The 18,330-nt window shown below is 37.9% G+C and overlaps 1 protein-coding gene across 1 annotated transcript in view; it reads left to right on the top strand.

Moving 5' to 3' along the window:
- Nucleotides 1-18,330, top strand: part of NPEPPS (aminopeptidase puromycin sensitive) — a 41,343-nt gene that overhangs the window by 10,649 nt on the left and 12,364 nt on the right. Inside the window, exons 3-11 of the mRNA XM_064524662.1 lie at nt 7,831-7,908; nt 9,322-9,443; nt 10,359-10,466; nt 11,420-11,620; nt 12,102-12,198; nt 12,304-12,337; nt 13,837-13,951; nt 16,686-16,850; nt 17,977-18,081. Coding sequence (XP_064380732.1) covers nt 7,831-7,908; nt 9,322-9,443; nt 10,359-10,466; nt 11,420-11,620; nt 12,102-12,198; nt 12,304-12,337; nt 13,837-13,951; nt 16,686-16,850; nt 17,977-18,081 — 1,025 coding nt within the window. The remainder of the gene's footprint in view (nt 1-7,830; nt 7,909-9,321; nt 9,444-10,358; nt 10,467-11,419; nt 11,621-12,101; nt 12,199-12,303; nt 12,338-13,836; nt 13,952-16,685; nt 16,851-17,976; nt 18,082-18,330) is intronic.

Here is an 18,330-nt window from a genome sequence, read left to right as displayed (position 1 = left end):
ATTGTCACTGAGGGGAATGTTCCAAGTGCAGGGCAACACGAAAAAAAGTGATTATATGAATGAGACAATGGCAGGGACACAGGTCAGTGAAAGACTGGAAGTTACTGAAGAAATTCAAGAAGTAGTACCTGTTAGTAACACACTGTTATAGTAGTGGATGTCTTCACCAATTATATTCTGGGGAGATTTGGCAGGTATAAAGACATTGTAGCAATTAAACCATGAAGTGATTAAGGTGTGGGAAAATAAGCTCCTTGAAACAGAGTGATACTCTAATAGTCTGCAGAGGCTTTCTGATTTTCTTAAGGAGCCTTTAGTATTTTGAGGATAACAACTATTTGGTCCACTGTGCATGACTGTTTCTTAAATCCTCCAGACAGCAAAAAGCTCTGCAGAACTTCCCTTTCTGTGAGGAAAATGCCACAGTGAGGTCATGAAGCACTTTAAAACCATGATTATGAATATGAGAAAGGTGTTCCTTTGACTAGGTATAAATTTCTACAGTATGCTTATCCAACAGCTGAAGGAAGTTGGAGAAAAGGGCTATATTTTTCTGAACAGCTAAAGGTGGGGGGGAAGAAATCTTAACTTTCTAGATTGGATTTGTTAGGGACAATTTCAGTTCTTGTTTTAGTGATATTCTTTGCAATGACGTTATCCTATGGCTAATAGATTTTCATGTGACAAGAGGAACATCTGTGATAAGTCTTTGTTTTAAAACACTCCCCTCCTCCCCCCACCCCGCAATTTAATGTGGTATTATAAGAAACCAGAGGGCTTCCTAGGTGTGGTGGTGAGCCACTGAGTGGGGCCTAGGTAGGCAGGAATCTGTGCTCTAAGGAAGTAGCATTCAGTGGGTGTGTTGTGGAAAAGTAGAGCTCACTGCAGGAAGCGTAGTCCGTCGTGAAAGAGGGCGGTAGTAGAGTATTACCAAATAGCTTGGAATCTGGCCACTTAGTTTTGATAGCGAAAGAATGCAGGGCTTGCTGTTCCACAGGAGTTTAATTCGGATTCCTGGAGTGTGCCCTGGCACTCCATTCCTGCATGGATTTCACACTGCCATTAGTGATCTTTAGTTGATTAGATGCACTGTGTTGCTAAGCACTCGTGGAGCTATTTCTTACACTAGGTAATGAGCAGATAGAGAATGGTGATAACAAGAGTGTGTATAGAGTTTATCCCACCTACCTCTATGTCATAGGCCCGAACTGCACATTAATTTCTCATTTTAGCAAAGAGAAATTGACTGCAAATGGAAAAGGTACCTGAGAACAAAGGGTCTTTCCACTTCAATCAAGGAAAATACCTAAAATGAAGGGAGGACATTTGTGTATTATCTTGTTTTCAGAGCTGATTTCCCTCCCCTTTAGAGGTCTGTTTTCATATTCTTTAACAGTGATATATCTTCCTCCTATCTTTGAAGTATTAATATGAATGAAGATTAATATGAATGAATATAATGAAATGAAGAGCTTAACATAGAGTATTTGGGTTTGTATTTTCTCTCTCTTTTTTTTTGCCTTTAGAACTGAGTAAAATGGAAATTAAAGAAAATCTTTGGCTTAAATTCTTTCATTCTGATTTTCAGATAGGTTTGAATATGGCACTGTGGACGCACAGGAGTATGAATAGGGCACTCTGGTTATGGGTTAGGCACCCATCTTGCCAATGGCTGTAGCGTAAATATTTAAAATACCATTTTGTTGCATGGAAAGCATGTTTTCTGTAATTATACTCTGGCTTCATAGGGTTAAAACATATCTTTCAGTTTGGTAAACTGCCAACTAGTATAATGGCTTTCAAAGTAAAATTGCATGAAATTGGCAGACTATTTGCTGGCACCTGTTGGTACAGATCAAGTCAGTCTTACTAATGCTGCTATTGTGCACTGCTTTTAGATGGTAATTGTATAACTAGTCTCAAAAACAGAACACAAAATATAGTCCTATGAACCAACAGAAATATCAGATCAGTTGGATTTAGTTACTTAGGTAAGCCTTTTTACAAATTACATATATAGAATACTTGAAAACCAGTTATAAGATCATGATGCTTTCTCCTTTAAAGGCTCTGGTGAGGAATTGCTACCTCTTTTAGTTCTGTACCTCAGTGGGGAAGAATTTTTCTCATGCATACATTGCTAAATGTGAGATGAGATAATCAGTCACTTATCTTCTTTCAAGTGTAGTTCTATTCTGAAAAGTAGCTGTGTGAAAAAGGGACCTTCTTGTTCAACAGATGCATTCCCTTTGTTTATGGAGGTGATCTGTTGACTTTTTTATTCTTTTATAATATTCTTAATATAATAATTTATTCTTTTAATAATAATTACCATTTTTCTTGAGTATCTAGTGCATTTGTAGCAGATTCAACTGTGGCTTGTGCAAGAACAGAAATCTTAACTGGAACTGCGGACTGTGTTTTCCCTCCCCTCCTATTCATTCTTCTAGAGATGGATGTAGTAGAATGTGGTCTCTGGAATTTTAATGCAGATTTGCAAGGAAATCAGATTATTGCCCAATATTTGATACAAAGCTGAAGGAAGGTCCTCTAAGAACCTTTAAAGCCAAAGTAAGTTTTGATACACAATCCACAACTGAGTGATAGTGAAGAACGAAGCAGGAGAGATTGATTACTCAAAAGTATTGAGTAGAAAAATTTGCAATTTCATTGTAAAGCTAATGATTGTAGTGATTGTAACTGGAGGCTGTAAATTTGCTACTTGTATCAGTTACATTGGTTCTGAGTTTTCTGTTGCTAAAGTTTTTATCTCCCCCCTCTACCCCCTTAATCATAAGGAGGAATTGTTTTTCTTTTCCAAAAGCTAGAGTTTTTGGTATTTGTAGTCAGATGTTTATAATGCAGCCTCAGTGATTAGGTATGCATGAGCTGTACTATCTTTGTTAACGTGGCCGGCTTTGCTCAACTAACTGAAGAACTGAGAAGGCATATCCAAACAAGTTGGTTCTTAAGTTAAATTTTAGGGTATTGAGTTTCATACTTGCTGAACGCTGAGTAGTTCGAGCTTCCTGTGAATCTCTCTTTTTAAGGAGCTGTGAAATTAAGCATTAAGTCATAATCAGCCAATTGCGTTGTCTTTGTTTAGCTTGGAAAGCTTTTCAGATCCTGTGGGGTCTAAAGCAGCTTCTTAAATTTTGAGATGCTCAAAAAGCAGTAATTGGCAATTTCATATAGAAAACTACAAGTAGCCATAGTGATGTTGATTTAGCAGAAATAATTTAGTGAACTTTTTAGTTTATATTTCAACTTGTAGAAGTTTTATTTTTGTTGGTTTTGTTGGTTTTTTTTTTTTTTTTTTTTTTTTTTTTTTTTTTTAAGAGATTGCCAGAACTCACTATTTTAGTCTCTTCCTTCTCATGGTGGAGGGATGTGCTTGGATGCTGGTGCTTAAAGCCATGTGGTTACGACAGAACCTCAGTTTAGAAACAGCAACAAAAAAATTACTACTGTTTGTGAAAAGCTAAGCAACATGGCCCAAGTGTATCTAAATGATAGTTTCCAGTGGCTGGGAAATACCAGTGGAATACTGACTTTAGTATCTAGAGTACAATTTCACGGCGAGGATAAGGTGGGTGCAGAGTCACTGCAGCTCCGTTGAAGACTACTAGCTCATTAAGCTACCATGCGTTAATTGCTTGTGACTTCTCAATGCCACAGAAGGGTGGCTACCCGAAAAAGTGGCTTGTGCAGGACAAAGTCTTTTATAGTCAGCTTGTCTTCTAACACTTATAGCTCCATCGTTAGCACTTGGCTCTGTCCTCACTCTGAAATACATGTACATTTGACATGCTGCTTAAACCTTTGGCTAGGATCCAAGTTTATACGCATGTAATACAGAAATTAGAATCGTTAATTGATGTATCCATCTGGCTACTGTGCAATTTCAGGAAGTGCTCTGTAGAAGGGCTGTAATTTCTTTAAGATATTATTGTAAAATTGGGTATGTAGTGCTCTGTTTGGGAGGGTTGCTAGATTCTATTTTTATGCATTTTTTTCCAAAGACATTGAGCACTAACAGCTTTTTATTTTCTCATGCTACTTGGTCCAGACTCTGTACTAATGTGCCAGTGATTAACTCACATCCTTGCAGTGCCAAACTCTCCAAAGTTCATAGACTGCCAAAATTGTGTTGTTCTCTTCAGGAGCTTTTGTATTCAACTCTGTTAGGAATTCAGACAGCCTTTTACTGCAATTACATCTTTGTTATAAGCAATTCTCCTAAACTCTTACAAAAAGTATTGTTGACATTTTCCATGGTCCTTTTACTGTGGGTTAAATTATTAGCACTGAATAGTTTAAAAAAAAAAAGTTGAAATTTTGAGTCTTTGATCTCATTTTTATGCCACTGTTTTAGGGATGGCTATATAAGCAGCTTCTTTGAGAATTACACATAATTTCCAGAGCTGAGCATGCAAAGACACATGATTCTGGACACCAACTCATAAATGAGTACGTGTCTTGTGACGCTTTAAATGAGTTACCTGTTTTTTTTGCTCCAGATGTACTTTTGCCATTACTTTTAAATTTGCATCAGAGGATAGTTGTCATGGCAAATGAGATGGTCCTCAAATATCACAAGACTCGTGGCCTCCTTTTGTGGAGACTGTGATCAGTATGTACTGGGAGTGCACAGCATTACTAATGAAATAGTTGCTTCCAGCCTATTTAAACTGTAACTTGGTTAAATGTTGTTTCTAACCTTAGGGTGGATGGGATCTAACACTAAAATTAGGGTTGAGAGGTTTTGTGAAACAAAGTTGCTTTCTGCATGTTTTAACATGCTTTTCTAGACTTTCAGGGGGAGGAGGGGGAACCTGAAGGGTTACTTTTCTAGTACTCACAATGTTTACCTGTGTCTTTGCTAGTACAGGTTAAAAAGATCATGAAGCTCCAAATTTAAATACACTTAGGAAGACGACATGTTTGGGAGAGGAGGAGGGGGGAATCTAATATTCCTTGTCACCATTTGGCAGAAGATCTGCATAACATGCATTCTTTTGTATTTCTCAGTTTCAGTAGATTAGAACTATGTATCTGAAGTGGTATTGCTTTTCATGACTATCAGATTGTTTCCATTAGAAGTTGCAAAAAGATATAAATGTTTCTGGTTTGCTGTGGTTCTTTTAAAATACTTGGGGGGGGGGGGGAGGGACTGCATTCTGGTACTGATCTTTATCAGAAGTTCCTCAGGTTTTTGTTCAGCCTCTGCCCACAAGCTGACAGCTCAGCATCTGCAGCTGTCCAGTGGTGATACTCCTTCCAGGCAGACTAGCATAAATTTCCGACAGGTATTCAGCCCCTCCTTCCCTGTTTGACAGAGGTCACTAACGTGCTATCTTAGAACAACAGGTTTGTTTTTGCTGGACTCTAAAGATAGCCAGGGTCAAAATTCATCGACTCTGAATGATGCAGTCAGCAATCAGTTCCACTCCCGCGTGTTACTTGGAAGCCCAGCTTTGGCCTGTATTTTCAGACTAATATGTTGCATATTAGCATTCTACTGAATAACACCTCTCCAGCTTGTAATGGATCTTTTCCTGCCTCAGTATTCCACAGAGAAAAACCTAAACCCTTACTTTTCTCCCCGGGTAAACTTTGAAAGAGACTAGAAGGCGTTGTTCAGCACATGTTTGTATTTTAATGTCCTATGCATGCATTCTTTTTAAATTGTCTGTCTCGTCCCACTTACAATACAGACTTTAAAATGTTGGAGCTCGTTAGTACAAACTAGTAGTCTAAAGTTCTTCTACTTGCTTCTATAAAGACTTTTTTTCCTCTTGAATTTGTTTCTGTATTGTATTTTTTATAGCTAGAATTGTTTTATTTGAGAATTTTGCATTATGCACCCGATTACAGTGGTTAATGCTGATTAAACCCTGAGCAGAGTACTGTGAAACCAGTAGTTAAGTCTAATGCATTCGTGGAGTTTCTGCATTTATGTTCTGTGAGCAGAGGTTGGTATTTACTCTGTGTGACTTAACGCTGAAATCATAATATTCCAGAATAAGTAGCACTTTATTTTATAAAAACAAAAACATGTTTGCTGTTAATTTTATCACATATGGAACAACTTCACTGAGCTGGACATTCGAGTGTGCTTAGGTTGCCTTTGAAATTGTATACTTGGATTCTTGTAATGATACTTGATCCTGGAGAATTTTCAATATTAAATTGTTTCAAACGAGGTTTATCACTCAGAATTCTCCATAATGAAGAAGCTGATAAAGGGGTGTGGGTTTTTTAGGGTGTTCACTTCTACATACCGCAACAGTTTCCAGTGTTTTTTGTCCTTTTTCCTGTGACCATTTAAAAATTAGTATCTATTTCAATAGATAACTGGAGCTATTTACTAAATAGGTCTTCCTAAGTGAATTTGGAAAGTAACCTGGAAGACCGTTTGACCCTTGCTAACATTTCAATATCCTAGGTGTCTTTTCACTTTGAATTCAGTGATGTGAGTGGGATGGGATGGACAGCTTATACTAGGAATGCCATTATTTTAAACTAGCCTGTGCATTTCCTGAATCCTTTAGAGCTATACTGAACTGTGGGATGTTTATTGTATTTATAAATCTAGAATAATACATCAGTTTACCTGCACAGAAAAATGTATTGCTGTGTACAGGCTTACCAAGTTTGCTAGCTCAAGACACTGATGTGTGGTAGAAGTAGTGTTGCTGTTTTCTTTTGGCACAGATCTGCATTCCTTAAAGACTGCTAGTATTGTGGTGTTTTCATGGATAAGTACAGAGTGAAGTATATAGAACTTGCAAAATAAGATCTTGTGTAGCTTGTTTTTTTGTTTGTTTGTTTGCTTGTTTGTTTGTTTTTTTGATTGAAGAAGCATAGATACGGGTCACTTCAGATGCAGTGAGTACCATTTGATGAATTAGGAAGGAGCAAGCCTCACGAGGTGTTCTCTTAGCTCTGCTAGCTCTAGGCTGCAGGACAGCTTAATTCCCCTGTTCTGATTTCCCCCTCCCCCCGCCTCTCCCCAATCTATCCGGCTTGGCCTCATAGTTCAGATGTTTGCATCTACAAATAGATCCAAATGCTGTGCAAATGCCATCGTGCTTAATATTCCAATTGAATTTGGATGCCCTTGTTGAATGATGTATAAACTCTGAGATAGGTCCCTTCTTCTGAAGACAATGTTTAATTAAAATCAACATTGATCTTTGTGGTGAAAACCAAAGAAAAACACCTTGCTTTGGACATTACTGTGTTTTTCAGACTGAGATCCGGAAACTAGTTAAATCATAATCATCCTCTTTTGGGATAATTAGCATGAATCCCGCTGCACTGATGTAGGCATTTAACATTGAGGGAGCTTTGTGCGATATTTTACCATATGTCAGGATTGTAGTAGTTGTCACCAACGTTCTTGATGTTGTACGAGATACTGTTCTTACTGCACGTTTACAATTTAACAGTATAACTTTCATTATTCTCCACAGCAGGAGACTTCTCAGGCACGTGAGTGCAGCACTCTGATGGACAATGTGTGTGGGAGAGGTGGAAGGAGTGTGAAGTGTCTTGAGTCTGTGGCTCGTACTCTGTAAATATGGTGGATTTAGTTGTCTGAAGCCGTATAATATAACCTGGAACTCCGACAGTGGCATTTCTTTGGTTGCTTGCACTTGTATTTTTCTGGATTATTTGAAATCTTAATTAAATGTGTTCAGTAACTACAGCATTATTGTTGCATTCAGCTGATTCAGTTCATTTTAAAGCGCCAAAATGCTCATGAATTAAAGAAACATCTCTGGGTCTTATTTTGAAGAAAGTAATTTCTTTTGTCTCTTTCAGAGGTACATGCCACAGGGTTCAACTACCAAAATGAGGATGAAAAGGTTACTCTTTCCTTTCCCAGTACTCTTCAGAAAGGTAAGAGGTATTTTCATGCATGCAGCTTGGCTCAGCTGTGTGTTTAAGGTGTTTGCTCTTTGAAAAGCTAGAAGAAGATAGCGCCGTCCTCTCTTAAGTTACTAACTGTGAATGTCATGCTCCCTAGGGAGTCTGTCCGTTTTAAGTCAACAGAAGACTGAAAGAATGGGATTCTTTTAAATATCTATTATCTAGCTGAATTGGATTGAAGTTAATCCTGGAAGTATTTTAAAGATTGAATTCCCTTAGCTAGTACAAAGAATGCATTTCAATTAAGTGTCATAAAAAGTTGCTATACTTCTGGTTTTGCAGTAAGTATTTTGATTATATATTTGACTTGCCAATGAATGGACAGCACTAGAAATATTTATAACAGGCAGTGCAGATTATTCGCTTGACTTACAAAACCTCTTCTACAAAGTTCCTTTGATACTAAAATTATTGATAAGATCAGTAGGAAACATAAGTGATAAAAATCACTTTCGCTCTAGGCCATGGAATTGGAAAGGTTGTTTCATTAATAGCGCTGTTTGCTTCTTGCTCTTGAGATAATTCAAATTATTTATCTGCTATTGGGAGTTAAGCACAGAAGCTGTTTATGTTAGATACTGATGATCTGTTCTCCACTTACTGAGAAAGAGCTAATCTGAATTACTGCAGTATTTTCCTAGGTGTGAATGTACTAATTCATTTGAAACAGTGCTACAGTTTTTTGCTCTGAGGGATTTGTAGATTGGAACTCAGCTCCACAGATTGAATAAAGCAGTTCTGTTTCATCTTTACAAACACAAATGTAAAGATTCTATGGCGAGAAAATGTTAGTGTTTCATTCTGTGGGATATTGGCATGCTGCCTTTCAGATCAAGATCAAGTTTCCCCTTTTGCACAGAGACATCAAGGGCAGGATAAATCCTGAGACTAATTGACTTAGAAGCTAGAATGCAACCAGTGCTCCACCTTGGCTGCTTTAGTAGATTTCTTAGGATGCTATTATTACTTAATAGCCATCCTATATTTTTGCAAACTTTACTCAAAAAGTAAGGGTTGTAGGATCAGACTTTTCAATTGCCTTAAAAAGTCTCTGCGGGTTATTGCAATGTGTTTAGGAGATGAGAATGAATACTGCAGAAGCCTGTCAGGAATTTTACCAGTCAAGTGCTAAAACGCTTTGGTGATTCCAGTTTTGCCTGCTTTCCTTACAACATTTAGTTCTTCTGGAGCAGTATTTTATATAAGGACACTGAAGGGTTTGGAGAAGGCTTGCAGAAAACTGATGGGCTGAGATGGGTTAAAAGGACGTGTTATTTCAGAAAGGCAGTGGGCCAGCTAAGTAGCCTGGCCTCAAGGTCCAGACCAAATAAATGTTCTGTTTGGCACATGCAAATAACAGTGTCCCATCTGTTTTCATTTCAGGGACAGGGACATTAAAGATAGACTTTGTAGGGGAGCTGAATGATAAAATGAAAGGTTTTTACCGAAGTAAATACACCACCCCTACTGGAGATACACGCTATGCTGCTGTCACTCAGTTTGAGGTATGGGCTATATTTTTGTTGTTGCTGATGTAGGATTTACTCTTAAAAGAAGCAAAGACCTGATTTCCTAGCTATAGCTTATAACCTCTGTATAAATTTCAAAAATCCGTATTTTTTGCTGCTTCTCCCAAAGTGTATGGGTAACACTAAAAGCAGTCTTTACATTGTGACTTGAAGGTCAGTAAATTCAGGACCTGGCAAAATCCCCAGCCAAGGATCATGGCTGTATGTGGTGCATCATGTATGTACAATAGCTACAATGTTTAAAACAGCTCTTTATGTAGCTGTGGTCAAATACACCTGTATCAATTGCCTTTATGAAGTATATTAATCTTACAATAGAGTACTCTGGCTTTCTCTCAGTATCTTAGTATCTGGCTCACATTTTGGATGCTATTATCTCAAGTATTATGTAAGCTCTGGACATACTGACAGAATTTTATACCATACTGTAATTTCATGGTTATCTGCCTGTTACGTAAAAACATGGAGTGCTTACCTAGTACAAATAGAACATATCTTGCCTGCAGTTCAGTGACGGAATATAAATAGGTGGTCTTGTGTGTACTGTCTATGAACGCCTGGGTGCCCTCTCTGCTTTCACATGACTGAGCTTTGCTCCTGTCATGACTCTGCTAAAATTTGCTCAGACTGTAGAATTCCATCAGAGCACAGAGTGCTTTTCAGCTGTGGTTTTGTTTTTTTTTTTTTAAACAGAGTGAAGTAAGCTATCACAGTAGGAATTAAATGCTCTAATTTAGGGATCAAGGAATATGAATGAGGAGACTCCTCATATCAGTGACTAGCTATAATTCACCCAACTTCTTGACTGTAGGATATAGTGAATTTGTGTCTGTTTTATTGCAACAGCCTCTTCTGAAAGATTTACTTGATTAATGCTATTATTTCCTTAAGGCTACTGATGCTCGCAGAGCTTTCCCTTGCTGGGATGAACCTGCCATCAAGGCAACATTTGATATTTCATTGGTGGTCCCTAAAGACAGAGTAGCTTTGTCAAATATGGTAAGTAAACTGTGTTTTAAATAAAACAGTAATAGTTTTAAATAATAGTCTGGCTTTATTACAGTTTTATTTGAAAGTTAATGTGTTTTAGTCACAGACAGAATTAGGAATATAGACTATATTGCTACCTATTACTCAGCAGTTCTAAATTGAGAGAACTTTTTTTAGGAACAATATTGCGGTGTCAGATTCTAGCATCAAACCTAAACAGGCTGTACAGACCACAGAGCGTTGTTTGTTTAAAAAAAAAAAAAAAAAAAAAAAAGGCTTAGCATATGTCATGCCACGTGCTGCTTGATTAAGAATGACTGAAAAAAATAAGCCTCTGCTTGTTTATATAGCTGTTCTAGCTATATAAGCAGACATAGCGCTTGAGATAAATAAGCATGATTTCTACCCTAGAGAATTTCTGACCAGAGCTGGGGTAAAATGTGCAAGTAGTAGTACCTCTGTCACAAATACAAAGTAGCATTTTCAGGTTCCCATTTTAAATATGGTACAAATATTTTTAGAAGATATTGCTAGAGAACAACAGTCAATTTTACAATAGATTCTTATTCCAGTAACTTTAACTTGCATAGTTAGCAGTAAAGGTTAGTCTTGCCCAATGATCAAATGGTTACACTTTTTGTTTCAGAATTTAAATGAAAGTCTGGTGCCACATTGGGAACTGGGTAGTCATCTCTTTGGAGGATAGCAGCTGATAGCAAACTTATTCAGCAACCTTTACAGTAATGGAATATAATGTTTATGTTATAGAAGTACGCTGCCATATGTGATGGGTCTTTTTTTTAGTTAGGGAGGGAGCTATAATATGGTCAGTATTTTAGAATTGTACAAGAAGTTACTTCGTTTGAGATGCGTGACTGCTAATGATGGAATATTTAGTCAATTGTATTGTGTAATACAGTTTCACTTCCATGAAACTAACTAATTTCCTTTCATGTTGAAAGAATGTCATTGACCGGAAGCCATACCCAGATGATGAAAATCTAGTGGAAGTGAAGTTTGCTCGCACCCCTGTAATGTCGACGTATCTTGTAGCATTCGTGGTGGGAGAATATGACTTTGTAGAGACCAGGTCGCTTGATGGTGTCTTAGTGCGTGTTTACACCCCTGTGGGCAAAGCAGAACAAGGAAAGTTTGCTTTAGAGGTAAATGTGCTTAGAGTGATTTCACTATTGCTGTAGAAGTCTGACAGGCTGAACGCATCTCTGGGTTCAGTCGTGTAAATCAGTGCAAAGCTTATGAAGGTGGGTTTTTCGCTTTAGTAACTTGGGGAGAGAAGGCTTGATATTAAACAGAAAAAAATGTGGACAAATTACAAGTATGTAGTGACAAAAACATATATTTTAATTCAGTTGTTGTGATTTGATGATGTATGCTCTTGTCCAAGGACAATGAAAAGTGCTGAAGGGTAGGCTACAGCCTGGGAGGAAAAGGGGATGGGGTGGGGGGCGTGAGCATGGGGGTCCTGTAGTCTGGCACCCTGGAACCTGGCAGTGCAGTTTCTGGAACAAAGCCTGTCTATAGTGATTTCTTAGGCTAATTTGAGCCATGAAGAAACTCCCAAGTTTCGCCTATTGCTCGAAGTTAACATAATATTTACTAGATTTCTCCTTTTCTCTCTTACAGGTTGCTGCTAAAACTCTGCCTTTTTATAAGGACTACTTCAATGTTCCTTACCCTCTTCCTAAAATTGATCTCATAGCTATTGCAGACTTTGCTGCTGGTAAAGTAACTCACTTTATTGATGAACTGTGTTTTATTTGAATTTTAAACATTTAGGAAGAGGTGTGTATCAATATCAATAAACCTTTGTATTTATTTTATAAAGGTGCCATGGAGAACTGGGGCCTTGTTACTTATAGGTATGCTGTTAAAATACTGTCTTTCCCCCTCTTTGTTCACTAATTTTTGGAAGTAATTGAATTAGTTTGAGGAAGCTGTAATGATTGGGTATTAACCCAAATAAGACTGAGTAAATACCTTCAACTCTAGCTTCAGTTTGGTTAATTTTGACTTCTGCAGCAGCGTGCGTTATTGTACAAACCTTAGGAAGGCAAGAATGAGCTATTACGACTACTGTCCAAGGGTGTGAGATTTTTAAGTGTCTGGCAGCACTGCCTGTTCTACAAGAGAACTTTCTTGGCTGCTTTTTTTTCCCCCCATAAAAGTTACATACTTACTGACACAGCTTAAAGGTTTTCTTGTTTTATGTTGTAGGCAAGTTGGTAAATTTCGGCAACCACAGTATAACCATGTGGGTTTGAGTAGTTCAAAAATATTAACTTGCCTTCCTTTTCAGTTTTTTGTTAATCTGATCAAGCTTTTGTACCTTTGCTTGATACTCTTATATTTTCTGTCCTCATTGTTAGAATGATCTTTCTCCGTTTTGTATAACATTGGACTTACAAGCTTTGGACTTAAATCCTGAAATCGTTTGAATTTATTCTGCTAGACTTTTAATTTGGCTTTTAAAAATCGTAATGGAAATCTGAGCCCAGGCTTAAAATCTACTTGTTTGCTTATTGCAATTCTGATGAAATCTGATATTTTACTCCCTGTGGAAAAAAATATTTGTCCTGGATGAGTAGACTTTTTGGAAGCCTTTCTTAATTTTAGTGTTGCATTCTTCCCTTACGCTCAGTTTGGCACGCTTGCTTTATCCCTTTGGGGACAGAAGGTTGGCATAATATGCAGGTGCCATCTATATTTCGAGATGCCCCCCCCCCCCCCCCCCCCTTCAAGTTGCAGGAATCCAGAAGTCCTTTCTGACTGACCCAAATCCTGATCATGACGGGTGTTTATAGCTGAAAGCTGTGTGCCTAACCTAGAGAGCGCGGGCCCGTGTGTGTCTGCGTGTGTGTATGCCTCGGGTGGAGAATCCTGTGTGTCTGCAGTGGCAAGTGTAACAAGGCTGATTGTGCGCTTGGAAGAATTGAGATCTCTTCTGGGATGAGGGAGGGAGAGAAGACTTGCTGTGCATATACCATGCAGTGCAAAGGGAGTTACAGTTAAGGTGAGATTGCGCCCCCCTCCCTTCCCTTCTTCCTAGATTATGTAGGTGAGCTATTTTATAAATACAGGATAAACTTTCTTGTTCCTGCCTGGGTTTTTGCACTTGTCTTCTTGCATGCCATAAGGAATTGTTGCTCCAAAGCATTCCAACAGCTGTGGAACTTGCCAAAACAATATAACCTGCAAACTGAAATAGCTTTTGGGTTTTTAGGGGTTTTTTTCTGTTGTACTGATCACTTTTTAGCTTGCTTAGGTAATGTAACCTACTTTTGACTTTTTTTGTTGTTTTGTTTTGTTTTTCCCTAGGCATGTAACATTCAGTTGAATTCTCTTTCTCTCTTAAATACAGGGAGACCGCATTGCTCATTGACCCCAAAAATTCCTGTTCTTCATCTCGCCAGTGGGTAGCTCTGGTTGTAGGACATGAACTTGCTCATCAGTGGTTTGGAAACCTCGTGACCATGGTATCTAACAGTTACAAGTATTTCTTCTATTTTTCTTTGACATGTACTTTAGATACTGTGTTGCTTTTCTAAGTGTCCCTTTGGTAACAGGCCTGCTAACTTTAAAAATATTTTAAAAAATCTTTAATAATACCTTATTAGCACTTTCTTCTTTACTAGTGTGTTCTTTAAAAGTATTTCTCGATCTTTTCTGTGTGAAACAATGTTCACTTTGTTTGAATATAGTCCTAGTTACAGCTGAGCAGGTGTTCTGTGGAAATGATTTTGGCCAGTCAGATTACTTAGAAGCAATAAACCACCATTTTCCTTTCATGTAGGGATAATTCACTCATCAGGTTTTCATACCAAGCAGGCATATCAGTATCAACTCAGCATTGCAAATTATTGTGGTGCAATAGTTGAAAAGTTGCATTGTAGTAACTCATATGAATTATTTTGGATATATGGGGAGCCAGGTGTCTGAGTGGTTTGATGTTTAAGGCATTTTGGTAAGAATAGAAGCGTTATATGAGGCAGAAAGACTGAAATCTGTAAATAAGTCCCATCTAGTGCTAAAATCTGAAACCCACATCTTTCAAAGCTTCTGGTCTTGACAAATAGTTTCAGCTTACTCACTTAATTAGATCTGACATTCCTTCTCCTCAAGTTCTGCAAACAAACACCTGAACCCAAATATTTCACAGGCTAGGAAGTTTTTTATATTGTTAGAAACCACTGTGTTTGGTAAAAAGAGCATGGCCTCAGGACCCAGAAAATCGTTGCTGCTCTGGCTTTCAGGCTGCTTAAATGGAATGTGTGTAGATGGAAGAGAATCCCCAGTGTAAACATTAACTAAATCACTAAGCAGAAGTTCTCAAACTCTTCCACAGTGCTGTGCAACTTAAAATCTAGTTGGCTATGTCTCTTCTCGTTTGTGATAACACAGGTAACTTCCACATCCATGTGAGAGCAACACAATATTTACATGGAAAAGTAATATTAAAATAATATATTTTTAGCTTTTAATGCAGTTGAGCAGCTGGGAGCAAGGAGAGCCAGAATCATAGGACTAGACAACTTTGTAGGTCACCAGCAAGCACCTTGGGGGCCACTAGTGATCCATGAACCATTTGTGGTCCTTCTGACTATTGTTTTAGAACTTATGCAGTAAGCTTAAGATAGTGTTGTTTACAAGAATTTCTAAAATTTATACTGAATTAGCTTCTTATTTTTCTTTTGGAGTACTAGGTCTTCCAAAAACTTCCTTTTCTTTAGGAAACTTTTCTCTTTGGTTATTTTCTTATGCTCTCTGATACATCTGTGAAAAGTGATTCAAACTTTACCTCTTGTATTTCCAGGTCAGTTTTTTCTATATAATCTGAGGTGCATACATCACATCAGGAAGCCTCAGTAGCATCACTGGCTTAATTTGCCACTAGCAGATCCTATTGGATAGCATAATATACCAGTTCTTCTGCAACAAAGATAAATGAAATCAAACTGGTTCTGTGGAAAGTAATAGATTCTTGAGCAATTAGGTTGCTAGTGGGATGAGGGAGAAGATTTAGAAGTCCAACCTAATTGCTCAAGAATCTACTTCATGGTTGCATTAATCCTTTGGCAACAATCTTTTCATTTATGTATTGGAATCTTGTCTTGGAAACAGATGTAATCAGAAATGTGGAAGAAAATTGGATAGACTCCACTCTAAAAATAAAGCTAGACTTATCTGTGTAGAGTTTCAGTAACAGCTTTCCCTACTGAAATTCCACCCTCCCTGTGGTAAATGTTTCATTCATAATAGAAGCAGTAGTGCTTTGTAGAACTGCTTGCTGGATTGACTGCATCCTGTTCAGTTGCTTTTACTTAAGGGTCCATATCATCATAATCACACTCTCCTGGATTAACTGCCCTATTTACTTTTAAAGAGTAGTAACTAACTACAGTTATGGAAAAGGGTGGGTTTTTTCCCTCACTATCTATAGCTGGTTTCCTTATCTCTCTTACTTCAGTTAAATATTAGAAACAAAGGGAAGAATTTTAAAATGTCAGTGCAACATTCTTAGCTTAAAAAAAAAACAAAGCCCATCTTTGGCTGGTGTATATGAAACAACCTTTAACTGTTTACTAGATTCCAGGTTTTCATGGTCTAGAAAACTTCAAATTCCAGATTTTTCACTGTATTTATGCATGCTCTTTAACCAAAAAAAGAAAAAACCCCAAAAAACAAAAAACAAACCAAACCCTCTTCTGCAGCTGCTGTTAATCAGTTTGAAAAAGATATTGGCAATGTGCGGGTTGCCCACAGTTCTGCTACTTTACTGAACTGTGGCCTTGCATGTCACTGACTTCTCCGTAATCTAGATAACATTCTTAGCAGTCATGAATTCCATCAGTGGCTCTGCTCTGACCTCTAGTCTAGTCTCTGGGAATTTCATTTATACCTGATGCAGTTCTCCATGCAGTTTCTGAAAGCACCCTTTGCCAAACGAGCTGTTGTTACCTAGACCACTCTGTAGTAGAGCTATTTCTGTCCTTAAACTGTTAAAAGACAGAGAGGAATATAGTTACAGTGTGTTGATTATTCTTCTTGGGCTGCTGACCTCTTTATAGAGAGGAATTTGTGCTTACGGAAGTGTTACTTGTCTCTCTGATTCTTGATCAACCAGTCTCTGATTCATGATCAGCAAGCTGCTTATTGATTGAATATAACTTTTGGATTTTTGTTTTTCATTGTGTGCTTAAATCTTTCCAGGAATGGTGGACCCATCTCTGGCTGAATGAAGGATTTGCCTCCTGGATTGAGTACCTATGTGTAGATCACTGTTTTCCAGAGTATGATATCTGGACTCAGTTTGTTTCTGCTGATTACACACGAGCTCAAGAGCTTGATGCCTTAGACAACAGTCATCCTATTGAAGTAAGTTCTGTTTTTCAGTTATTGGTTGTCTTCCTTTGTTCTTTTCAGCTGGATGTGAGCTTTTTTCCTGTTACGGAAAAAGGGGAACTGTGCAGTCATTCATAATGCAGAGGAAAATAGAAGATTGCATTTACGCTCTGAATTTTCCTCTGCTAAAATCAGGATTTAAGAGATGAGGTTTGAGGGTTTGGTCATGGCTGCTGCTGCAGTTTTTCTGCTCTACTGACTTAAAATGGCAAAGTCGTGATCAAAACCCATTATTACTTGTGTTTTGTTTTGGTTTCTGATCAAAGTGGGTAGTTTTCTGACCTTTGAGCACAGTAAAGTAGCTACTGACTTATTCCAGTGCTTGACAATATAAAACAGACGCATGCTACAGCGCTAGCTACCACTTAGTGCAGCATAGCCCAGAGCCCAAGCTACCAAATTTTGCCGAGCTTGTGCTAGTTTCCATCTGAGGCCACCTTAGATGTTTGTGTATTGTACTCCCAGAATTGGGAGTGTGATACAGGCAGTCTTGAAATAAGCAGGGTCCAGCTGAGCTCGCTGTTTTGGGAACAAGGCAGTAGTCCACAGTGATGAAGAGAAAGCAGCAGTGAGCTCAGTTACAGTGACTTTGAGAGCTGTGCTGGAAGAAAACTCCCCTGTAATTCATAAAGATAGCACAGGCGAGTTCTCAGATGTCTAAGGAAATGCTTGATGTAATAGATGTTGGGAAATGACCCTGCTTTGTACAACAGGCAGGTCTAGGTCATTTTAGAATAGCTGTTACTCATTGAATGCAGTTCCTGAATATACATTCCTCACTGTCCCAGGATTAAACAACTTCCGCTATGTTTTCTGCTTTTGGGTAAGCATTGAACCAAAGGACTGAAGCAAGATCCCCAGGTCTATTTGCTTAAATATCAAAAGCTAAGTTAAAGTATGTTTAACATATAGACCAATCCTAATCTAGCCATATGTCATTGACTGGGGGCAGAGAGACTCCACTAAGACAAGTTGTTGGTGGTGATGCATGCACCTTTCTAAGTGAGAAAAGTCAGCTCCTTAAACAACAGAACGAGCAATATCAAAATCTTATAGCAGTTAAAATTGTCCTCACTATAAATTATCCTGTTTACCACAGGTTAGTGTTGGCCATCCAGCTGAAGTAGATGAAATATTTGATGCTATTTCTTACAGCAAGGGAGCATCTGTAATCCGAATGCTACATGACTACATTGGTGATGAGGTAAAAAGATTGTTGTTAAAAAGCTTAATGTAGATTGTCAAATCTTTTAACAGTTACAAACATCTGTTTTAAATACTGCATAATTTGTGTTTTGAAAACTTTTTTCCACTTTGTTTTGGGCTGTATTTAAACTTACAAAGGAGAAATAAGATAAGTGGGAAAATACGCAAATATAACTATTTAAATACTAAAAGCTGGCTAACAAAAATGTTGTAAGCTAGTCTGTCTAGTAGCACAGTTCAGGAGGGA

The sequence above is a fragment of the Dromaius novaehollandiae genome, chromosome 22 (assembly GCF_036370855.1).
Source record: "Dromaius novaehollandiae isolate bDroNov1 chromosome 22, bDroNov1.hap1, whole genome shotgun sequence".
Classification (NCBI taxonomy): Eukaryota; Metazoa; Chordata; class Aves; order Casuariiformes; family Dromaiidae; genus Dromaius; species Dromaius novaehollandiae.
Note: the sequence above shows the minus strand (reverse complement) of the source record. Positions and strands in the feature narration are given on the sequence as shown.